The following is a 25827-nucleotide window of genomic DNA, read 5'->3' on the forward strand; positions in this document are numbered from 1 at the left end:
TAAAAAGTACGGTATGGCCCGCACCATAGGATTATCCAAACCGTCCATTAGATGGGCCATAGCTTAAATAGGTTATGCCCCAAAATTATTTCCATTGGTTGATTCTAACCCTCCGATCTATAGAGGGTTAGGATCAACCCTCTAACTTTCAGATTGGAGGGTTAGGATCATCCTATGGAAATGATTTTTGGAGCATAACCTATTTAGGCTATGGCCCATCTAATGGACGGTTTGGATCATCCTATGGTGTGGGCCATACCATACTTTTAATAAAGTGAGAGTGCGCTCATAAGAAACAGTAGTGTTGATAACATTTCCATCTGTTTTTTATTTTATAAAAATTTGCTACTAAACTTCTCTTATGGCAACTTCTCGGCAGCAAATGTTGCTCGCAAACAAAAAAAGTAATCATTACACAAAAAAAGTAAAAAAAGCTAAAGTTATAAAGTTTAAATGAAAAATTACCTAGAAATGGCTATAAAATTGTAAAATTACGAAAAAAAATACCAATAAAATATAGAAGGTTATGACAATTACGAAAAAAACAGATGCGGTCAAATCGGAGAATTATTACAATCCTATATTATTTGCGGGTGACCCGCAGGTTGACCCGCCCACCCGCAGGCCGCGCGGGTCACCTAAATTCTGACCCGCAAAAATGCGGGTCATTTCCTCACCCGACCCATGGACCCGCACCCACATCACCCGCGGGTTGACCCGGCCCGACCCACCCGTTTGCCAGGTCTAAACAGGTCACAGGTGGGCCCTTTGTTAGATCTCTATGGCAACAAGGGCCCTTGTAGGATAAATTCCCCCACTACGACCCAGTAGTCTATTACCCTCTCCCCCCAACATGAATTGTTGGTCTAGGCCAACAATTGAATTGTTTAAATCTTTGAACAAGGTACTCCCCCACACCCACGGCCTCCTGCCCCCCCCCCCCCCCCTCAAACACCAGCCCTCGGTGAGTCCCAACAATGAATGATTTGGATCTTTGAAGGCAGACATCATAAATAACTGTATTTAAAAAAATCAATAAATAAGATACATCTGGGTTCACTTTGTTCAAAAATCCAAACCGTTTGTATGTTGCTACCTAACATAAATAGGCCTTGCCTCGAAAATCATCTCCCTAGGATGATCTAAGTCTTTGATCCATGGAAACTCGTATATGGTGTCGTCGTATTAGATCGGGGGTGGGATCAGCGAGGTGATTTTTGAGGCACGGCCTATTTGTGTTGAAGCTCAACAAATGAATGATTTTGGACTTTCAAACAAAGTGGCCTGGTGAATTTTCTTAAAAAGTGTGGGCCCCAGTGTTTATTGTGCTTGTTTGCAGGTGAGCACGTATTTTGAAAAATACAATGAAGCCCACTTTGTTCGAAGATCCAAATAATCCAATTGTTGGGCCCTAGTGTTACTAGACCGTGCCTCAAAAGTCAGCTTCGTTGGATGATCCTAAACCTTACAGAAAAAGTACACCATGTAGAAATCTCTATAAATCAAAGAGTTTGATCATCCAATGGAGATGATTTTTGTACCATGGTGATGATTTTCGTGGTACGATGTATTTACGCTAGGCCTACCAACTGTATTTGCGTTGGCAATCAATCCAGATTCCTTGTTTGATCGTCAATGTTGCATTGAAATTCCACTCGACTCAACATGTTTTAGACATGAAGATTGATTTTCTTCCCATGTGACGCCCGTGTGTCACTTATGTCCCCAATTCCCATCTTCCAACCGAATTCTACCAAAATGGAGAAATTTTGGTAGAAGAACAGAGGAAAAGGTTTTCTCTGTTTCCCTATCTTCTCTATCTCTCTCTTGACTCTCTATTTGGTAATGACACCCCTAATTTTTCCACTACTTTCCGAGAGGACTGCCTTGCAAACACACATTGCTACCGCTATTCCACTACTATCCGAGTGGTAATTTTAGACATCTTCTATGCTTGTCTCCTCCCTTTTGACTACTCAATCCACTACTCTTTGAGCCACCCCGCGCAACTAAACACAGCCTTTATGTTTTTCTATTTAGTTTTTTATTTCTTGTTTAATTTTATCCTTTATGATATTTTATAGGGATTCTTTCTTTTAATAAACTATGAGACATCCTCTATGTGAAGACTTCCACCTATGCTTAGAAAAATAAATGTTTGGTTGTGTAGGGGTGGCAGAGAGAGTAGTGGAATAAAAGTTAAAAGAGAGGAGACGTGCATTTTGATTTGTCTGAAATTACCTCGAAGAATAGTATAAGTAGCGTTTGATTGTGTGGCGTATACTTAGAGAGTAGGAGAATAAGTAGGAGGTGTCATTACCAACATAGGAAGAGAGGAGAGAGAAGGAAGAGAGTGCATCATTCTCTAAAAAATTCAACCACAATCCCTTGCTTTTGGAAGAATGGTTTAAAAGTTATAAGGAGGGGACAAGAAATCCACGTCACTAAATAAGCAATTATTACATGAGAGACATTCAAGGGAGTCAAAGGGGGGTGCACTGCTATTTTGGCAAACCAAATGTGAAACAACATGCCAAATCCAAGCTAAATTCTAACTGTTGCCGAGCTTTTATGCAACCAAACACTAAAGCGAATGAAAAATATGAAGAACAAAGACAAAGTGGGAAAAGAAGAAGATGTTACCAAAACAAGAGGGAGAAATAGGACATGCCTGTGCACCTGTACAACTGGTACGTAATGCACGTTGTAGCTGCAAGGACAGACATATAAGTCCAGACAAAATAGTCCGGTAACGTGCTGCCTAAACTTTCTAGCTAAGTACTTTGATAATAATTCTGAGATAAAAATGCCTGGGCCTTGAACTCCGTCCCACGAGCTACTTATTGGGGCCCACTCGTGGCACGTGGACGCTCAAAAACTACAATTTAAATTTATTTTCATTGACCTGGTGGGCCCGCCTATTTAGATGATCTAATCCATCTAAATAAGTGGCCGCCCTTTACTTTTTGAGGGCATGTATTTACAACCAAGAGGAATGCTAGATTCACAGGCACCCTTGCGAAAAAAAGGGCAAAAGTGCTCCCATTGGTCAAATTCCATTAAAGACAGTCATGATTATAATTTTATGTGCCAACTAAAATATGATTTGACCAACGGGGGTACCCTTTGGCCATCTAAAACATAATTTTATGTGCCACCATGAACCCTCTTTTACACCATTTTCAAACAAAAAACCTGGATTCTAAATTCCGAGTAGGGGTGGACATGGTATGGCTCGGTTCGGTTCGGTTCAGTGGTATATCCAGAACCGAACCATATGCAATCGGTTCCCAAAATTTGAAACCAGAACCGAATCACTTATCTTTGGAACCGAACCGAACCAAAACCGAATTTGATCGGTTCGGTTTAGTTCTGGGTTTACTCGACCTTTATTTTATAATTTTTCCCCATTTATTGGATGAATTAATGGAGTGCATGGGCCCCGTTATCATACTATATAAATGAAAATGAAGTTTGGGCCATGAAAGTTTAATGCATGTTCTATGCTGATGCTCAACATTGGCCCATGAAAGTTTAATAAACCACCATGTAATCGTGTATCAACCCGTTCAACAAAATTTAATATAGCATATTAGCATTGATGCTCTATCCTCAAGTAGTAGTAAACCATTCTCACGGAACAGTTATGGGTTGGGGGTGATTTTATCCGTCGGGGGATGTCATCACTCTCGGATCTCGGTTCCGGGATCCCAAACCCAAAACCAAACCAATTGCAATCGGTTCCCAAACAACTGAACCGGAACCGAACCACTTAAATTTGGAACCGAACCAAAGTGGCCGGTTTGGTTCGGTTCCTCAGGTTGGACCCGAACCATGTCCACCCCTAATTTCGCGTATCCAAACTGCCCCTAAAAGTCGGAAGCCCGTTTCTCTTCGTTGCGACTAGGTGCGTAGCCCACAAATCAGCCATTCATTTTTCTTATAAAAGTTGAGATTAATTTCACCGGAATACTTATTTTTTTAATATCAGCTTTTTCCCAAGAAATTGAAAGGCTGATTTTTGGGTGACACTTAAAGCCATATTTGCCATTCAAACAAAAGGAAAAAAAAAAAAAAAAACTCAAAAAGCATGTTTGGCAACCATGAAAAGTTATTCCATTTAATATTGGTGAACCCAATTGCGAAAGAAGAGGTGAAAAGGAAAGATGGGTGAGACTTGAGAGGGTATGAATGGAGGGAGCATGGAGAGAGCACAAGAAATCCCTAAAAAACAACGAAAAAAAAATCTAAGCTAATTCATATTGGACATTTCGTTTACATTTTTTCCGGGGCTTTTCATGATCTCAATCTCACGCTCCCACGTCTCTCCCTCTCGGCTCTCAGCTATCAGGCCATATGTCACAACTGGTCCCACAAGAAATCTCCTTTCTTCGAACGCAAGTTATGAACCTCGAAAGCTAACTTGCGCTTTAAGCGCGTACTTAACTTGCAAGTGGAAGTTGGAGAGGCACCCGTTGGATTCTGGGACTCTTCAAAAGGGGTGTCCCCTAAATAGGCCAATGATAAATTTGCACCCTAATTGACGTTAAAAAGAGTTAAAGTTTGCCACATAGCCTCCTTTAAAGGGGAGCGAATTATCCTCCAGGGGTGCGAATTTATTCATCCTTTGCCCTTTAAAAAAAAAGAGACAGACCCCATATTACAGAACACTTGTGCTTACAATTAAAAGCCTTCAGTTTTAGTCTCCACCGTCTTGTTCTTTCTCGCTCTCTACACCGAATTTGAACGAAAAAAATCAACTGATTTTTCTCCAAATTCGGTTCCAATGGCGAGACCCCAACAAGACGCAATCGAGACTTTTATGAGCATCACTGGTGCCTCTGAGGCTATCGCGTTGCAAAAACTCGAGGTGAGATTTTTCAGATCGCCAATGCGGAATTAGGGTTACTGAATGGTTTTGTCTTTTCATCTTATTTTTTTGATTATCTGATTAAGGAAATGATTATTCGTGCTGATTTTATTCTCTGTTTGAATTAGGGTTTTGATTTCATTTCCGTGTCTTCTGTATCGATTATCTGGTTAGAACAAATATCATTTTTTGTTGTTCTTTCCTTGTTTCAATTAGGGTTTTGTTTCTTCTGATTTCATCCCTTGTAAGAGAGGGATTTGGTTTGTTAGTTAGTTTGGTTTCTAGTCCGCTTACGTCTGAGATTGTGCCAACTGATTGCGAGTCCAAAACCAATTACTAAACTTAAAATTAGGTTTAATTTTGATTCCAGTAATTGGTTTTGGACTCGCAATCGGTTGGCATAATCTTAAACGAACAGGGCATTAGTCTATTATAAAACCAGAGACAGATTTTACATGGTGCGTAAAGCTGGAATTCAATTGAGACGTGTTAAACCTTGGTGATAGTGTCTTTTACCACCTATTCTAGAGTTCAAAGAATTGTATTTTAGTTACACTGTGTATTTTGTTTGTTTTCTTGAAATTGAAATACTCTTTGCATTGAGTTCTTGGTAGGCTGGAGATATTACACTTAAAAAATATGATGGAATAAGGAGATGCCCGCTATTACTAGCGCCTTCCCAAGGAATACTAGGGTGCTAAATCATCTTGTTCATGGGTTGGTATCATGAAATTAGATAATTCATGGTTTAAAGCTTTACATGCGGCTACCTTTTGAGACCCAATCCGGCTTGCATTGTGCAACTTGGTTTAGCTGCATTTGGCAGGGCTCTTAAGCATCTGCTCTCCATTTTCTGTGATTGATTAGATTTAGATCCTAGTTGCAGCAATCTTCTACCTGAGGTTTGGCCCCTCTCTGTTCTGATTTCTGAATCACTTCTTAATCCTACGACCAACTATCCCTACATACATAAATTCCATAAAAAAATGGGTTTATCTCAATCAGTATTGTATAGTTAGGAGTCTATGTGATTTTTGACTTAGCTGTCTAAGTTTTAAAGTACACCTATCGAATAAGTTACTTTATATTGGAGGAGACAAGCATGTTCAGTGGAGAAGACCATTGCCTATGTGGAAGATCAATATGGGAGAGTGAATACTGAGCCATGAAGAGTGAAGTTGTTCCGGAGAAAGAATGGTTGCTGATCATGTTGGATCCAGTAGTACTGGAATAGTTTTAAAACTCCCCTGGTCATCGTAGACTCCCCTAGTCGACTCCCATTTGCCTTAGTCGCGTTCTGCATTTTGCCCTATAGAGTCAATAAAAACTCCTTTTGACTCTCCCGAATTATGACCGTGTCAACCGAGTACTCAGCCGCGCCCACTGCATTTCGACCTCGTCGTGCCGAGTCGACTGGGATTTTCTTCGGCCGCGTTCCTCGCCGCATCTGCGTTTTTAAGCACTGCCGGTGAGGAAAAAGAATTCCACAACTTCTGTCTGCTTCTTTCTTCTTTCTTGATCTTGATTCTCAATTCTTCTCCTTTTATTCTCGCTATGAAAACCCCATCCTTTTTCTCACTCTAACTATCTCTGTCCCCTCTTTTTGAAACCATATGCAAATCCCTGATCCACATCATGCCTATAGAGTCAAAATTTACTAGTTGAATCATTTCCTCATGATCTCTGAATAAGACACCACTTCTGGCGGGGCCTGCTAGGATTTATAAGGCGCAAAGTTAAACGTTTATTTTTAAGGCGACAAAATTGATGCCTCGAAATAGGAGTATTCATGGCAACCCTTTTCTCGTTCCATCTATCACTAGAATTCTATCACCGAAAAGTAAATATGTTCTATTATAGCAACGTCAGAAGAAACAACCAAAATGACACTACTGAAAGGGCAATTCTTGTCCCAAATTACACGCAGGTTGAAAGTAGTACCATATTCCTTGTGTTTTTGGTACATTGAACAGCAGCTATTTGCATTGGCATGGGCAAAAACTATATCCATGTGCTCGTGTGGATTCTTGCAACTCCAGCTGCGAAGAACTCTTTGTCCAGTCACTTTGCATGCATATCCTTGATGAAATTAATTATTACTACTGGAAGATACTTTTGTAGTAAGTTTGGTTCACACACTATTCTTCACTGACTGCAAAAATCTGAAAATGTTAATATTAAGTTTTTGAGCCTACCGTAAACCTTGTTTTCTGAAAATTTCTCTTCTTGCAGGACTTTAAGCATCTGCTGTTAAATTGACCTGTAATCAGCTATGAGATTTTTTCTTCTCCTTTCCTTTCCCATAATTTGGTCTCTTGCTTCTTCTTGTTGTGATGGGCTTCTTCTTATTTTCTGTTTAGTATTACAGAACATCATTCCAATATAATGTAGTTCTTTAGTATTCATAACTTTATATTTCTCCTGGAATGTGTACTACTATTTCTGTCCGTAAAATTTCAATGGTTTGTATTTGACATCTGGCTAATAAACAGGAACATAATGGTGACCTCAATGAAGCTGTCAATGCTCATTTCAGTGAAGGAGATAGAACCATGTGCGTAATTTAAGCTATTTGCTTTGTTTTACCTAGAGCCTCACAAATATTTTGTAAGAATGCTTCATATTTTTTTCCTGTTATCTTACCTCTAGCAATCTTCTCTGTTTTCAATGTCCAGTACACATCCAAGATCTGTGCCGCAAAATGATTATATGAGTATAGATGATCCACTTGAATCTCTTGAACCTCCTCTGCCTCTTTTATCTGCTGCCAGAAGTTTGAATCCATCTGCACCCCTCGACCCGAACTTTGGTCGGAGTTTTTTTGATGGGAGGGCTTCTGCTGACTTCACTAGCCGTGCACCAACGGTTTCACATCCAAGGGAAGTGAAGGAGATTCCCATAGAGGTTAAGGATGGGAACGGCCAATCTAGTCACTCTGAACCTGGGCCTATGATTGAGAATGTGTCTGGAAGTGCATATCCACATGGTCCTGAAAACCATGGAAATGTCATAATTGATGACGACGAAGATGAAGACCTTCCAATTGCTCCTGCTATTCAAAATGAAAGAAAAGATGATTCTTATGAGAGACGTCCTGGACCAAGTGTTCCTCAATTAGACAACGCGGCTGACTATGGTAATGACATAGAAGAGGAAATGCTCCAAGCTGCCATTGAGGCTTCAAAACGGGAGGTTGAAGAGGGATACCCGGATCTGCGGTTTGGTGTTCCTAATGTAGCTGATAGTTTTCCTGGATTTTATTTTCAACTTCTTGATTATGATGCAATTAAGAGTGCTCTCATCACATTGCATATCTTGATCCATTTTCATTTTCTTGTAGGACTCATCTGGGCCGCAGCCTGAGCAAAGATATCCTCCGTCAGACGATGTTGAGCTTGCACGCGCAGTTTCATTGTCCTTGAAGGTTCCTCAATCATACCATTTGTTTCCAATTTTCCATCTTTTTTCTTTCCTTCGTTTTGCTCATGTGCTTCGTGGTTCCGTTTGACTTGCCTTGAGTTCAGACCGCCGAGCAAGAGAAAGCACTACGTGAACAGAGTGGACCAAGTGGAACAGCAGAACGGGTGGTTCATGATTCATCCGGTATGGACGAGCTGGGTGGAAAGGCAGCAGCAAATGGCAGGTAGATATCTTCTATTTCTGTTCATGTCAATCTGTCAATGCGATATGTATACCTTTTATTCATTTTGTTAGATGTGACACTCTATTTGTGAAGACATATATCCATGATTGGAATTACGTCTCTACATACACATATACAATACATACTTACAAACATGTAATTTCTGCACTCTTTGATTCACACACGTGCACACACAAGCGATATCCACACTAATTGTTTTAGTAATCACTCCTTTAAAGGCTGTTTCAATTCCTAAAATGCTAGTAACAATCAATAAAAAAATGTTTCATGGTGAGGATGGCCGTTACGAAAAACTAAGAAGTGGATATCATCTCTGTGTGTGCGCGCGTATGCGTGCTTGCGTGCCCATTACGAAAACAACAAATTTGTGGATATCATTTCTCTGTCTGTGTATGTATATATACGTGTATCTGTATGCTTTTTTCCATTGTTATTTGTTTTCTTTCCATCGAAAATTTATATTAGAAAACTTCTCCCATAAGAAATTTTTACCGGAATTTTTCTATGGTTATTTTTTTCACACCTCGTGCATAGCATGGCTGGGGCCACTAAGTCCACCCAAACAACGAATAGTCAACTCATTTTTTAAGAGATGAGGCCCACCATTTTACACCTCATTTTTATGGGTGGGGTCCACCAATTTACACTCATGAGTAGCATGGGTGGCCAGGTGGGGCCCAACATATATTACACCACATGTTTTGATAGGGTGGGCCACCATCTCCACACAAATTATGCATATGGTAGGGCCCAACATTTTACACCTCATGTTCTCATGAGGGTGGGCCCCACCATTTCACCCATGTATAACATGGGCTTGGAAATGCTAGTGTACGTCCCTTGGGAAATGCATAACAGGCACAATATAATCCCCCCCCCCTTCCCGGGCAACAACCAAGGTTTTAAATTTTGACTTCGGATTTCGGTGGAGACCGAAACCGAAAGTGTTTAAAGTCGAAACGTTACAAAATTTCGATCGAAATTTCGTTTCCAATTTCAGGCCGAAATTTAAGGGATATCTCCAAAAAATCAGTTTTTTGTTGATTGTTTAATATTATCCCGAAATTTCGGAGGGATTTCGTCGAAATTTGGTACTGCCTAAAATATTGCTTAATTTAATTTTGACAGATTTCGCCGAAATTTCGGTTTCGGTGAGGGCCGAAACGCATTCCGAAACCGAAATTTAAAACATTGCCAACAACACACACACACACAATGGGAAAAAAAACCCACTGACACCAACCTACAATGCCTGTCTCCGTTGGGCGGTTGATTGAGGGCCCTCACCAGTTCATATACGTACGGAAAAACAAGTCTCACGGTGAACTGAGGTCCAGCCTGCTTGAACAATACCTAAAAAGATCTGGTCCAATTTCTGTAAAAATCACCTTAGATCTGCTCACTCTGCTCAGCAGATTAATGGCATTGATCAACATACACACGTGTATGCTGTGTTGGTGGGTGTGTGTGGGGAGGGGGGGGGGGGGGCGGGGGGGGGGTTGTTCAAAAAGTGCAAGGGGAAGAGCAGTATTAGCAAATCTTTCTCTAACTGTATCATATGGGGGAGTTAGGTGTGTATATCGTGTGCGAATGCTTGTGTTATGTGTTTGCCTAATGTAAATTTTTCCCTGGTGGAGGCAAGGATTGGGTTCATCTAGCAAGGAAAGCTCAAGTCAATTTAAGTCGGAGGTAGGAAACTCATCTCTCCAAGAGGAAGCTGAAGATGTAGAGGAACAGCCATTAGTGAGACACAGGTCCAGACGGTCCCCATCTGGAGCTTCAGAATCTGCCAAAGAAATTGCGGAAATGGTGGATAGCCCACCATCGAGTCCTGAACCACATGATATTGGCAGTCATCCCCAGCATAATGGAGATGCCTTCCATTCTGATGAGGTTGTCCTTTACAAAAAAAAACGTTAACTGTGATTTGCAGTATTCAACTAATGAATGGTTTGTCAGAATATTATTACATTGTCTAATTTGTTCTGCATTCTTATTGTGAATAAAGTGGGGAGGTCTATCATCTGTGGAACATGATGAGGCAGTTATGCTTGAGGCTGCGCTTTTTGGTGGAATTCCTGAAGGGGCTGCTTACCGTTTTCCTTACCCTCCTCAAGTCCTTCAAACTGGTTCAGACATGGATGCAGATATATACCCTCGACGGGTACCTCGTCCCCCATCACCAACTCTAGCAGCCCAACGCTTATTACGTGAACAACAGGTCTGTCTGCATATCCTGCCACCATGGTTATGGTCAAGGTTTAAAATTTCAGTTTCGGTCCGACCGAAACCGAAATTTTGGTCGAAATTCTGTAAAAAACAAAATTCAAACTTGTGCCCAAATTTCCTTGAAAAAAGCAAATCTCATCCGAAATTTCTGCCAAAATTTGGCACTCTGGCTGAAATTTCGGTTTTAGGTAGTTTCGATTTTGGTCAAAATTTAAAACCATGGTTATGGTTATCATCATTACTGCAACATAATTGATGCGAGATTTAAGCATGCAGGATGACGAGTATAATGCGGCACTGCAAGCGGACAGAGAAAAAGAATTGAAGGCAATAGAGGAAGCTGAAATACGTCGTTTAGAAGCAGCAGCAGCGAGAGAAGCTGCTCTTGAAAAGGAAAAACATCAGCAAGAAGAAACACGCAGGAAATTGCTTGAGGAAGAGGTAATATCTGTTGGTATTTTCACATTAGTTGTTTTTTTATGTGCAAATAAGTTCTTATGTTGTCATTTATGAATAATTCATTGCATTCCTTCTCCGAGAGAACTGTTAGATATTACATATTAGTGAGAAGGGTTGAGTTTATAATTATGTTATTTTAGTCGTTGTCTATGGCTGATGTTGCACTTTAGCTCTTATTTATGTTTTTGAATTTTAAGATCTATACTATTCATATATGGTAAAGGTGTCCAATATGGCAAGGGTCAGGTGAGGTGGTCTTCTAGATTTCTTTGTCCCATGTAATGTTCTTAAGGATCTGATAGAAATATCCTCATGCAATGTTTGGCAACATTGAAAAAATATTCCATGGAATATTTGTGGGGCCAGCTGTTTGAGATAAGCAGGAGATGCAGAAACTTTTTTTTTTTGAAAGGTAGGAGATGCAGAAACTTGAGAGGGTGGGAGTGAGGGGAGCATGAAAAGCTCATAAAAATCAGGAAAGTAGAAAACCAGTTTTATGTAAGTATTTTTTTCCATTATTTTTTAGGGATTGCTGATGCTCTCGCCACTCCCACCAACTCTTGTCTCTCTTTCTCCTCAGCCCTTCTCACATGCTTGGGCCCATGATTATTCCATGGAATAGTTTTTCATGGCGGCCAAACATGGCCTGAGTATATACTCAAATAATCCACTGTTTTGAAGGATCTGAGGATCATATCTTGAAACATGCCTGCCATTCCTATTATGGTATCTCGTATAACTGTAGCAGCTTATACATTATTTGTATTTGATTTCTCTCATCGAGCAATCAGTTATTCCCAGTTTCAGATTGTCTTCCTTATGGTTGTCCCCTTCTATCTTTTACCCTGCCCTCTAAATTTATTATTTGTTCTGTGTCCATGCATCTTGGACACGGACATGTGTAAATATTAGAAACTAGACTGGGGTTTGGGACCCAAAAGTCCTCAGATGCTGCAATATCCACACTCAATCACCTATGCATTATAGTGTTAAAAGGATATTAATAGATAAAACTTATTATTTAAATATATAATTTCAGTCATGTAAGCATATTTCTAGATGTAAAATTGTAGGGATTTGCTAGGGACCATCGCTTAAAGACATTTCACGGCTGGCTGTTGCATGTGAGAGAAGCTGCCATAGATAAATTAAATGAAAAAGAGAAAATCTGCTGAAAAGTGAGCTGGTGTCGATGCTCTCACAAGTTTATCCTCAGGTTGGCAAGTGTCACATGGACATTGAAATTGAGAGGAATTAGGGCCCGTTTGGATACCTCATATTTTGTATTTGGATTTGGAATTGAGTTTTGAATACAAAATGAATACATCCGCCAGCTCATGTTGAGGCAGACAGAGAGGGAAGGGGTTATTTCCTACTGGAGGGGAGATGTTGAGGAGCAAAGAGGGTGGAGGAAGCTGTCAGATCTATGGATTTCCAATTACTTATTTCCACAACATATTTGGAAATATGATGTTTTTCACTGTCAGTCGCTGATTTGGAAATCCAAGGATTTGATCCGGATCCAAATCACAACGGAAAAAGGGCTGCAAATGTGAGAAATTCAAATCAAAATCTTCTCGGCATCCAAAGGTGCCCTTATTGATTTAAAAGTCGGAATCAGTTCATTAGTAAATACATAGATAGCTGTTGTACCTTTTAGTGTGAAAGGAACAAATGAGTGCTTTTAACTAGGGTTGAATGCATCCAAAATTGTTTTTTTTTTCTTGTGATATTGAGGTTTTCACGCGTTCTAAAAACTCTCACTAATGACAGGAGTTTGAGAGAATGCTTGCAGCAAAGCAAGCATCACTTCCTCAGGAACCGACTTCAGATGACGAAAGTGCTGTAACTCTTCTTGTACGAATGCCTGACGGTAGCCGCCGTGGTCGTCGCTTTTTGAAATCTAATAAGCTTCAGGTAATATTTTTTATTTATCTCATTTTCAAAAAAAATATTTTTTATTTAGCTGTTTTGAGCTTTTGGTTGAAGGGCATGACTTGTAGTTTTTTTTTTTTTTTGGGCATGACTTGTAGTTATGCCGTGATTACTCTTTCTGCATCTTCGTTTAGCTCATACTTGCTGCTTCTTTATTTTGCAGTCTCTTTTTGACTTCATAGATGTTGGTAGAGGGGTTAAGCCTGGAACATACAGATTGGTAATTCTTCTTCCCATCACTTGCATTATTCGCATTAGTTTTCTGTGTTTTTTTTTTAAATTTTCAAAGCAATAACTGTTTGGCTCGTGTAGTGCTATTTTGTCTCTCTATCCACTCTTACGACTTGAAAAAAGTGGATCACCATGATTGCCTTTGTGTCTTGCCTTCAAGAGAGAGCTCTCATATGGCAAAAGATATGTGCCTGTATGGATGTCATACATCAGTGCAGTGTTTTAAATGAAGACCCATGTCATGTTAGGTCTGTGCCGTCAGTAAGTTGCCATGAAGCATTTAATATAGCGTTGCCATGGCACAACATGACCTGAGCTGTGTCTTTGTGCTTCTTTGTGGCTCCTTGTGGTGGTCAAAATGCCACCTGTCACAAGAATATTGATCTTGTTAGTTTTTTTTTTTTTTAAAGTTGATATATTTTATTGATACTATGAAAGATACAATAGGGACCAGGAGTCCCACATGTCATTACATAGCATCAAATAGGGCAATTCAGGGCATACCCTGAATCACCAAGAGCCAGAAACATAAACTTCTAAATCCTCCACGCCATTTTGTCAGTATAGGAACCTAGGTTTTAAATACAATGCTTCACCCACCATCCAGAGCTTCCCAATCCACCTTCTTTTCCAAAACCAAGCTAAAATTCCATAAAATCTCATTCATAAAAACTAATTCCCAAAAAATCTCATTCTATAACAACCAAAACTAAGATCCCAAAAAATCCATAAGATCTCATTTTACTTCCTTGCCATCATCCAGTTTTCTCCATCCAATCAGGAGCTAATTTCCAACTACCCAAAGCCATCTATCACAGACCTTTTAATCAAAGCACCAAAACTAACTAAGCTCAAGACTTTCAAGCACAGGTGCTCAATTCCATCAATAGGATCCCAATGTCTAATTCTAATTCTATATCTTCTGAGAAAAAATTTGAGGCGAATTGCGGGTATGGAACCTCTTCTACTGGATTCATCCGAATTGCTATTAGTTCTGATATTTTACGGATGCAAAGAATTTGCTTCGCCTCCCATTCTATCCGTCTCAAGTTGTTCGCAAAGTCCATACATCCTTGGAAGAAAGGCAATTTGTAAATCGGTATACATATATCCTTTATATTATAAGTACCTGTTAATGGGAAAAACTCTTCCGCAACGAGCCTATAATCCTCCTGAAAAAGCTTCCATTGCCGTTTGATAATTCCTTTAACTAGTTCAGGCACAGTGGGAACCTCCACCAAGGCTTTTTCAACACTGCATTTCAGATTACGGGCCCACCGACGATGCTGAACCCACTCCGTGCAATCGGGAAACTCCCTCCGTAATCTCTTATAAGTTAGAGAGTTCAAAGAAGACGAAGAGGAATCCATTTTCTTAAACACTAAGTTTTACTTACCTTTTCTGAAGGATACCAATAGACCGGATATTCTTAGCCTCATTACCCCTTATATAAATAAAATAGAATGAAGCCGCCCTAAGCTTCGTATCCTTGGACCCACGACCATTCTCGAGAAAGCAATTATTACAATCTTAGATTTCTTTCCCGACAAGGCGAGTCAAATTAATAACTATGCACAAGAAAGACACTTGTCGAATTAATCTCCAACCCCGAGGAGACTAGATTTAAACTTTCCTTTCCTTTGGGTATTCTAAATTCTAAGATATTTCCATATCTTACTTGAGCCACGAGCCAGCCATAAGTATACCTCTTGCTTTTCTCACTCTACGAGAAATTAGAAGCCACAAGCATACCGTATTTATACTCAGTACTTCAATAGAAATTTAAACTACCCGCACCCCACCCACTCAAAACCAAAAGGCCAAACCAGATTGGAGGACTCCTCATCCACAAGAGACGAGGACACTACGGTGCAGGGCGGGCTTACTCAAACTTTCATCTTTTGATATTGGTGCTTCTACTATTTCTGGAATTGTATCCAATGAGGGCCTTATTTTTTCCTTTGTCCTGAGCAAGGACCCCCTACGAAATTCTGCAACAGCCATTTTTAGCTGAAATTTCCTTGCACACCCAAATGTAGGTTTACAACTGTTCGAAAGAGATATGGTAGTCCCCTTTATAACAATACCTAAATGTTTCCTTATCTCTGCAAAGCGTCCTTCCTTGACCAAGAACGAAAAGGACTGACATGCCCTGGGCGGCTCTTCAGCAGTGGTCCCTTCACCTTCAACCCTTTCCCCGTACTAGGGTTGACTGAGGGGTAATCCGTACCCCAAGCAGGAGACCTTTCTGGCATGGCAGAATATTTGAAATTTGAAATCGATGGGGTAGGCCCCGAGGGTCCAACGGCTCCCCGGCCAAGGTGTTCTGGTGAAGGAACGGGTAGACCTTCCAAAGCCGATCCAAACTTTTCTTGGTTCTGAAGACCAAGATTCAAGGGGCCAGAACCTGATAGGGGTGGAATCCTGTTCATAATCGTTGAACCCCTACTGTCCAGAGGTTCAATGCCAATTGTGTAGTTTTGACTGGATATCTGAACTAGAATAGATGATGGCAGGAACTTCCACCACAGAGCGAGAATTTTAGCAGATACGGAGGTCATACACTGGTTGTGGCTTCCTTTTGATGTTAGTAGGCCACCCTTTTGATGTTGAGAAGCTGTCTTTTAAATATGAAAACACAGAACCATGTGGCAAATGCACTTTGGCTGCAATTCAACCTGACACTTTACCAAATGGTTCTTTAAGAATAAAAGAACACACTAAATGCCATAAAACACTCATTGAGACTAATGTAAAGTAGTATCAACGAAGAAGAAAAAAATTGCAGCAAATAATAGATCCAAGAAGAAGATTAAGTAGAAGAGGATGAGAAATAAGGTAAAACCCTAATAGCCTCGATTGAAAAGAAAACTTTAGCAAAGAAAATTCTCTTTCTTATTTTCTTTCTTCCTCTTAGATATCTATATCTATATATAACCCTAGGCTAGATGCCCATTCCATGTGAATTTTCTTTGAAATAAATAAACTATATCTACTAAATTGCTCCCTTAAGCTATTTAAACAAAATGACAAATCATCCCTTATTTGCAGCAATCAATAACTCAGTCTTCTTCTTGCCATGCCAAGGTTTAAGTCATGTTCTCCGAGTGGGGGCATAATGGTAATATGAACTGCACACACAAATCAAATCCTTATTTCTCTTGTTTTTTTATTATTCTTCTTTGATATCTTTTTTTTTTTTTTGAATGGTAGCAAATTTACATTAAAACCAGAAGGCAGACCAAGATGGTCAAACCAAGAGGTACAATGAGAAACCCAAAAACAATAAGCATGGCAAGAACAAAAAGGAAAAAGCAATCAAGAGGGGAGGTAGCCGAACATCTCCAACCCCGCCTTCTTTGATATCTTTGATGCATAGGATATTACATTTGCATCAGTCCCTCCTTGGGAAGAACTCATCCTCTAGTTCAGGCCTTCAGATATCTCCGGGATCTTTGGTTCAACGTCTTTTAAGTTGTAACTCTTCCATGAAAACCAATGTGTCAGCTCATTCCACTAAAAATTCAGCCACCTCTCTACTGCCATCTTTAACTATGCAACTCAAGGATATCATTGACATCTTCTTCCCCTATGGTGCCTTGATATGGCAAGAGATTATTTATATTTAAAGGTGTTGTCAACACCCAGTGCTCAAGCAGTTCAATGAATCTTATAAGCATTTTCATTGATTTGTTTCGACACCTTGTACGGTCCTATGCGATGATCTCCCAACTTAGGATGTGCGCTCAGAGGGGATTTCTTGCCTTCACCGCAACCATGTCAATGAACCAATTGTTTATACTAACAAATGAATGTTTCTGAAATTGGGCAATTTATGTACCAAACCCCGATACTCCCCATGATAAAGCAGCTCAGTCGGAGCACGCAGATTGATGGGTGATCTAGGGATCCTAGGGTTTTCAACGACATCATTGGTTCCCGCTTGCTCGAATCGTTTGCGAAGTTGCCCTACGAATCGTTTGCGAAGTTGCCCTACCAATTTCAAGGAGGGATCCTTGAAATTCCTCCTCCAGACTTGCATAGTCTTGCTGGTTTGGTGGATTATTTCGTCCTCCGGCCACGATCCGCAAGAATCACTAGTCAAATAAGCTCTAATACCGACAAATGAATATAGTAGTGGATCCAAGAACATGAAAGTAGAAGAGGAAGTCAAATAGGGTATACCCTAATAGCCTCAATAGTAAAGAAAACCATAGCAAAGAGAAGCCCTCTCTCTCTCTCTCTCTCTCTCTCTCTCTCTCTCTCTCATATAAAACCCTAGGTTTGATGCCCTTCTATGTGAATGTTCGTGTAAATAAATAAACTAAAATTCTTAAAGTGCCCCACTAGTTATTTAAAAGGAAATAACAACTCTACCCCTATTTTCGTAACTAACTACAATCCTCTTCTTGCCACCAAAATTGTACCAAATATTATCCATTTCAAACCAAAGTTGAACCATAGGTAGTTGGCTTGATGACGACCCTCCACGCTAATTTTCAACCTGTATGCTCCAAAGTGGAGCCCATAGTAGTGATTTGAAGTTAGGACAGATTTTGGGATTGCACAAAGAAATTAACCCCTTGTTTCTTTTTGCCTTTATCTTTATTCTTTATCTTTGATTTTTGTTAATCAATAGGATATTACTATTTATCAGATATGGCAAGCAGTATGTCCATTGAGTGCTTAAGGGCTATTTTTCGAATGCAAATAAGAGAGCACAGTGTGTGCACCATGGCATGCTTTTATGCTATTTAGCCCCGGTCATGCATTTGACATAAACTTGACTGCTTGCTTCTTTTCAAGAAATCCCTGAAAAGTCTATCAATTCATCGAGTTTTTCTTGCAATGAGATAGGTATATTGGATTTAGTTTTGACAAAGCTAACAATCTCCTTTTAGCAAAAGCTGGATTGCACCAAAAGGTTATCATCAAGTCATCGTTCGATAAACATTGTCAAGTCCCATTACACGAATATTAATGAAAGGCTAATAAAGTTGACCATCATGATGGCATGGTGGATCTTTTATTTGCACATATTCTTATTTTTGCTGACAGTAATCATCATCTTAGCATTATCCTATTCGTATACCATCTTGAGAGAAAACTTGTGTTCTGCTCTATTTGAACATGTGGTACCCATAATTAGTATCTGGTGCACATTTGGTTTCCAAATTAAAGTAATTGTCTACCGTTGGTTGTCTAATGGGGATCAGTTTCCCCAATTTCTATAAAAAGCAGTTCTTTGTGCATGTTAGTTGTTACTGAAATTACAAGGTTGCAGGATTGCCACATGGCTTGTAGAAATATGTTGAAGAAATTATGTCAAATAACATGGTTTTTTCTTCTTATGTAAATAATGAACATGTGCTTGAGGAATCTTTCTTGTTTCCTACCACAGAAACACTGGGTATTGAGTTTCTTGGTTGTACCCAATCAATCAAAATGTTCTATATTTATCATGATTATACATAAGTCTAATAAGAATTGTAGTAGTTGGTAACTTGGTATCATTTAGAAGTACGGTGCTGATTTTTGCTGTGCATAGAGGCTCTGGAAGTAATATCTATTTATTCCTATGTTTTTTTCTCTTTCTGGAAATGACTATTTATACTTGTTATTACTCTATTTCTCTTGTGGACAGGTGAGGCCATATCCTCGACGTGCTTTCAGTGATGGTGAAAGTGGGCTGTCTCTGAGTGAACTGGGCTTGACCAGTAAACAAGAAGCTTTGTTCCTGGAGTTGATTTAACAACCTCACTCTCTTAAAAGCATTGCTGTGACAGGTAAGTAGCAAAGTTTGGTTAATATGATAAATATGAAGTGTGGAAGTCAGTATTAGGTTCTGGTATTTGATTGGAAATACCCAAAGATAGCAGAAAACAAGAGAAGGATCTCCCATGTGAATGAGGGGAATGTTGGAACTCTCATCTCACTTTTTTCAGCCATCCCTACCATTTTAAGACTTTTCCAAAGGTACTGAACCCTTTGCCCTTTGCCTCATGGCATTTATTTCTATTGCTGATGTGAGATGAGCCAACACATATGAATATGTATATGTTTAAACAGTTACTATTAATTTACCTCGTGAAACGTTATTTTTCGTGAAGATGTCATCGGTTACGTAGGATCTGGAATGAACTTGAAATGCTATAGTGGTGTTTTTAGGAGTGTCAGGAAGAAGCTCGCGGTTTGATAGGGGGGAGGGGAGTGGTACTGACAATTTAGGCACTTCCACCCACGTCATTTTGTCCTATTTGAACTGCAAGAGGAAGATACATGGGACAAATTAACATGGGCGGAAATGCTAATTTTTAAGGGTGGCAATACTCGCTGTCTATATATGTATGTATGTATGTATGTTTTATCGGCATTCATGTGCATTCATTTTTAAGCATTTTTAAGAATTACCATGGGTCCCACTCAATTAATTAAAACTTGACTGGTTCCTTTGGTCTGTTTGGTTGCCAGTAATTTTTTTTTTTTTTTTGATGAGTAAGCTGGAGTTAGGCAGGATCCCGGCTAGTAAAATTTTTATCCTAGCCTTTTAATGCCAACAGTGAAGTCAACGGGATTTGCTATGTTTTTTTTTTTCTCGTACAATTTCTAAAATTCCCGCCAAAATTTAAGGGTGTCATTACCAAATATGGGAAGGGGGAGAGAGGGGGAAGAGAGAAAAAGAAAGAGGACATCATTCCCTATGAAAGAAAAAGAGGGGACAAGGAGTCCATGTCACACTCATAAGCAATCATTACAAGAGTGGGATTAAAAAAATTCTAGTGCTAAAAGGCGACCAAACATGGGATGGGACAAAAATTTTACTAAAAACTTCCTAGGTTTTAAATTTTACTGGCAACCAAACAGACCTAGATATTTCTGTGCTCTAGAGTTTTAGGAGAAAACCTTAATATACAAGTTCTCTTTTATAATTGTAAAGTAAAAAGAAAAGTGAGATATGTGAGAGAATGTTTTTCTCTTACCATTGAGATGGCTAAAGAGAAGGTGTTCTTGGGTGTGAAAAAGATTAAAGGGATACGCTGAAAGGGGATTGGGATCTCATTTGTAATTCTTGTTGTTTTCTCTCATAATAGAATATTGGATCTCGCCTTATAGATGTAGGCAATGTTGTCAAACCACAGTAGCATTTTACTCTGAGGTTCAATGGTTGTCGCTATTCAAAACTTTAAATCACTGATTGGCAATCGTGTTCACCTCAACCAAGATCAATGAATAAGCTCCAAGTTTTGTCCTTTTTTTAAGAATTTGATTTTGATTCTCGATAACTAATTATTTCATGATTTAAATACCCAATTACAGATTGAGAAGTTTGTTAGAAAAGGTAGCTTTACTCCATGGCAAAAAAACATGAAGGACAACTTAGTTTAATTTTATGGCTTGGCTGAGGTGTTGAAGAGAAATGATGAAAAACTAGAGAAGATGACGGGTGACAAGTGGGAGGACATTGAGTTAGAGGCCATTTGCACGATTCAACTCTATGTGGTTCAACACTGTCTGATTAATAACATTGTGTTGAACTTTATGTAGGAAGATTCAAAAATAAATTTTTTTTGGGAGAAGTTGGAAAAGTTCCGTAAGGCGAAGAGTTTGACCAAGAATTTTTAATTAAAGTGTTAGTTGTACAAATTGAAGATGCAAGGCCGATGGAATATTAAAGAACACCTGAATATGTTCAATGAGATCTCAGATCAGCTCCACAAAGTTGATGTCAAGATGGAAGGAGAAAATAATGCCATATTACTTCTTGCCTTCCTAATTCACGTGTCAATCTGGTGATTATGTTGTTGCTCGGGAAAAGAGATAATGAGGCTAGAATAGGTCATATTGTCGCTCCTATTAACATTAGACAGAAGCCCAAGTTCTCAATATCATAGCTTGATTGCTTGTGGTAAGAATTGAAAAGGAAGATCATTTGATTGGGGATTATAGAAAAGCATGTCAAGAATTTCAAGGAATTTGATTGAGAAAGTCCACATCACACTGAGATGGGACCCATCACTGGAGGGGTGGTTTAAGTTAAATTTCGATGGCAGCTCGCTTGGCAACCCTGGAAGGGCCTATATAGGTGGACTAATCAGGGATGCTGAAGGTCGCATTGTTATGAGCTTTTCGGAATTTGTGGAGATATGTGATGCTAACGAGGCAGAGGCTAAGGCATTATTATTCGGGTTGCAATGGTGTGACAACAATAATTTGGGCCCACTGATAGTCGAAGGAAACTCCGCAAACGCTATTTGCTTGGTCGCTAAATCGTTGCTGTGGACCATGGCGACTCCACATGATCCTAGATGAGATTCAGGACTTAGTTCAGGCTTTTCACCACCAGTTACAGCATCAGAGGCGATCTACAAATTCTTTGGCTGATACATTGGCGAAAGAGGGTGTGAACATCCCAATCATTTGCATCACATTTCCTCATGGTCTCCGTATCGATCCAGAAAGTGGACTTCCTATGTGAAGCCCGTATCATTGCTCTGTTTTGACGCTTGTATTCGATTTTATCGTGTCGGGGACCTCGTCCCCTTTTTGTAACAAAAAGCAATTTGCAGATTTCAGCGCAAATCGGGGACCTCGTCCCCTTTTTGTAACAACTAACAAAAAGCGAGTTCAGCGCTCCAACGTTTTGATAAACATGCGCTCCACATGTTTGTTGTGTAGTATTTAAGGGCTTTAAGACCTTTTTGAGACAAAAGTTGGAGCGCATGTTTATCAAAACATTGGAGCGCATAAATCATTTCCCTAAATAAATCAGTTACTTTTCAAAAAAGAAAAGAGTAGTCTACAGTACTTTAGTTGCAAGGAATTTGATCACATGAAGTGGCATTGTGTAAAGCATTCTGGCAAAGAGAGAATGATGTCTTTTCTGGTAGTACTGCAGTAGTAATGACTGATGAGGAAAACGAGTTTGTTAGAGATATCCTCAATCTTCACCAGTAATATATCAGTTGTTCTCATGATAATTGGATCTTTTTGGTTGTTCTATTCATGTGTTCTCTAGATGAAATATTTTGATACATTCCAACAGAAGATGGTAGGTATACTATCCTTGGGTGACGGGTCAAGTGTTGGGATTTTGAAGATCAGGCTATTCAATAGAGTGATTCGTATTTGGGCGGTATGGCATATGTCCCAAAGATTAAAGGAATCTGTTGCATTTTATCAATTTGACAGTATAGGTTGTAGGTACCCGGCTACTGGTTGAGCTATGAATTACACACAACTACATAGTCATGATGAAAGAAGAGAAGTGCAGTGATTTGTATCGTCTGATAGACAATACGATGTTTAGTATTTTACTTGTGACCTTATGGGCAGTTGGAAATAGGATGCGTAGAGTAACAATCATTTGTGTAGGTTTTTTTTTGCAGTTGAGACTTGCGATGGAGACAGTGATAAGTTTCTAAACGATGGTGAGGCATTGGTTCATGTCATGGGAGAGGACAGATCGAGGCAACTACACAGTTATTGGCTGTGTTGATCGAGTCAGGTGGAGTCAAGAATAGGTTGATTTAATGATGTGTATAGTGCTTATGGCCAATGATTATTAGCGATGACAACAAAAAGGGGGAGACCCCAAACAAAAAATCTTCAAGGTGCTTGTGAAATAAGCAGAAGTAGCGATTATTGGGTTCCTTTATATGCTTCCTAGTTAAACTAGGATAAGTTTCATCACTTCAGGATTTTAGTAGAGAACCTTAAACATATAAGGTACTCTTTTAAAACTATAATGTTGAAAGGAGAGTTAGTGTGAGGGAACGAGTATTCTGTCACCGTGGAGAGGAGGGCTAGAGAGAGTGCCTGTTCTTGGGTGTGACACAGAGGAAAGGGTTGCAGTGTTAGGGAATTGGGATCTCATTTGTAACTCTTGTTATTTTCTCTCATGATATAACATGGGATCTAGAATCACAAAAATTCTTAGTGTACATGGTTGTGTGTTGCATTTTCTTCATGTTTTCTTTATTGCTATGAGCGAGGATTTCATCATAAAATTATAGTAGTTTGTATAAGAGTGGAGGCTTGTAGCTTAGGCGAGGAAGAGAATTAGAGTAGAATAGTCAAATCTTCTACTAGTGGAGTTAGATGGAGATTCAGCAATCCTGTCACCGTTTGACACTCGGAATCACCGATTACAAATATGGTCACTTCATCTGACGGTTGGCGCAAATTTTAGTAAGTTTTGTTCTTTTCTTTTTCTAGATGGTGTGTGTGGTTGGGCCTTATTATGGCCAATAATAGCTCGCAATGGCTAGGATATGGTTCTTATCTTTGGGGTTTCATGAGAAAACAGATTAAGGTCACTTATAAAGACTGATGTAGAGAAAGTTGAGGCTTTAGTAGGTTTTGTCCTTTTCATTTTCTAGATGGCGTGTAGTTGGGCACTTGGGCCAAAGCAGGTGTATGTTTAGAAGCTATGTCAGTGGTTCTTGAAACCAGACATAACGACGCTTTAACACCAATATCTCTGTGTAATTTTTTTTTTTTTTTTTTTTTTTTGCATTTAGTAGTGGGGATGTAATGGTTGTATGTCGGGGGACATCTTGTCCCTGTTTCTGATATTGGAGTAATAAAAGTCATCTTTCAAAAAAAAATATTAATAAGAAGGGAAAACCCCGAGACCGGGGAGATCAGCTACAACCAAGGTTTAAAATTTCGGTTTCGGCACCGGATTTCGGTCGAAATCTGGTACAAAACCCGAAACTAAAATTTTATTCAATATTAAATTTCGGTTGAAATTTCGTTGAAATATTAAATTAATATTAAAAAAAAAAGATTTTTTAGATCAAATTTCGGAAAAACCGAAATTTCGGTCGAAATAAATGACCGTTTCGGTTTTTATCGATTTCGGTGTCGGTCTCCACGAAATCCGAAATTTTAGTTGAAATTTAAAACCATGGCTACAACAAAGGAAAGAAAGAAATGGACAATGGCAATGAAGAGATGGAGTTCAAGGGTGAAGGGAATAAAAAATTTCCTGGCTCGTTCGGTTTTCCCTAGATCTAGCAGGACGATCCGCCTTGCAATTGGTCGAGCGAGCGACGGACATGCTAAAATTGGATCGAATGCATATATACATGGTCATGGATTTCATCAAACAACTCCCTATATACATGGTCGCGGGTCTCATCAAACAACTCCGCAAACCTCCACGGGTAAGACCTGCCTACCGTCAAACCATCTAATGATGTTTACGGAGTCTCATTCCACAATTAGCCTATCCAAGATTCTATTGTGAGTAATCATGATACCTTGGACAGCCGCTCTCACCTCTGTCTCATTAGAGTCTTTGGCCTCTATGGAACCCGAGAAAGCCCATCTGATCGCTCCCTTCTCGTCTTTAAGCAATCCTCCCACCCTGACTGGCCCTGGGTTACCAAGGCTAGATCTGTCAAAATTTAACTGAAGCCAACAAAGGTCACACGATTTCCATCTAGGAGAAGTAGGTTCTACTTGTCTGATCTAAAACAAGTCTCATTCCAGCATTTGTTGAGATCAAAGCGCGAGTGGAATTTGAAAGAAAAATCCTCACCCAAGTTACAAAGATGGAGATGATTTTTTATGTGAATAAGGAGAGCTAGAAACCGAATTGGTAGCTAGCATTACCGGTTTGGTGGCTAGCATCGCCATTCCATAAGATCCTTCCTTTTGAAGGCCAGGGAGCTAGAAACTGGCTTTCCAAAAAAATCTGACAATCCATGAGGGAAGACCCAAGATATCCCAAATTTCCTAAGGATGCCAGACCAAACTTCTCTAGGAAAGGGACTTTGAACGAACAAGTGATCTACGGTCTCACCATCCCCCGCGCAAAGGGCACATTGATCAATAATCCACATGTGGCGGTTACGAAGGTGTTCCACAGTAAGGATCTTATCTTGGAAGGCTGGCTAAGCAAGAATGCACACTCTAGAAGGGGTTGTAATAATCCAAACTCTAGACAGGTGAGAGGGATGCAAACTAGAAGCAATATGAGTGTAGAAAGATTTTGTGCCGAATATAATCATATGAGCTCCAAATCTAAACCCTTTTGTCGTTGCGTGGCTTCACGGTGTAGGTAGATTCAAGCATGTGGGTAAGAAGAGCATTGACCTCCCTGTCAAAGAAATTTTTCCTGAAATTTATTCTCAAAGAGATACCACCTTCAACCCTTTGAAAGCAATCTTGGACCAATGCTTATGCATTGGAAACCATAGCATTGAGTCGGTGTGGAAAAATTTCTCTATGTGAACATATGTTGGATATTGATCCTTTATAGAAACTTTGTTTCCTCAAGAAATTTCTACTTAAGTCTTTTGTGATAGCTCTCGGTAGAGTCATGGCCATGCTTCTATATTTGTTATTACAGTTATCTGAGATATCAGTTCCCCATGCTAGGCTCATAATTAATCTCAATTGCTTTAGTCGAGAGTTGGTTCCTTTCCTCCCC

The 25827-nt window shown here is 39.6% G+C and overlaps 1 protein-coding gene across 1 annotated transcript; it reads left to right on the top strand.

Annotated features, from left to right (window-relative positions):
* Positions 1 to 4676: 4676 nt before the first annotated feature.
* Positions 4677 to 19491, top strand: LOC143888129 (plant UBX domain-containing protein 8-like). Its single transcript, XM_077392450.1, has 11 exons — positions 4677 to 4870; positions 7363 to 7424; positions 7546 to 8104; positions 8211 to 8294; positions 8395 to 8513; positions 10172 to 10427; positions 10543 to 10755; positions 11040 to 11204; positions 12996 to 13139; positions 13321 to 13377; positions 19033 to 19491. The coding sequence occupies exons 1-11, from the start codon at positions 4787 to 4789 to the stop codon at positions 19138 to 19140; spliced, it is 1851 nt and encodes a 616-aa protein (XP_077248565.1). The 5' UTR covers positions 4677 to 4786; the 3' UTR covers positions 19141 to 19491.
* The last annotated feature ends 6336 nt before the right edge of the window (positions 19492 to 25827 follow it).

This window comes from Tasmannia lanceolata, unplaced genomic scaffold (assembly GCF_043159265.1).
Source record: "Tasmannia lanceolata isolate RefF3 unplaced genomic scaffold, GAP_Taslan_0.1 ptg000012l, whole genome shotgun sequence".
Lineage (NCBI taxonomy): Eukaryota > Viridiplantae > Streptophyta > Magnoliopsida > Canellales > Winteraceae > Tasmannia > Tasmannia lanceolata.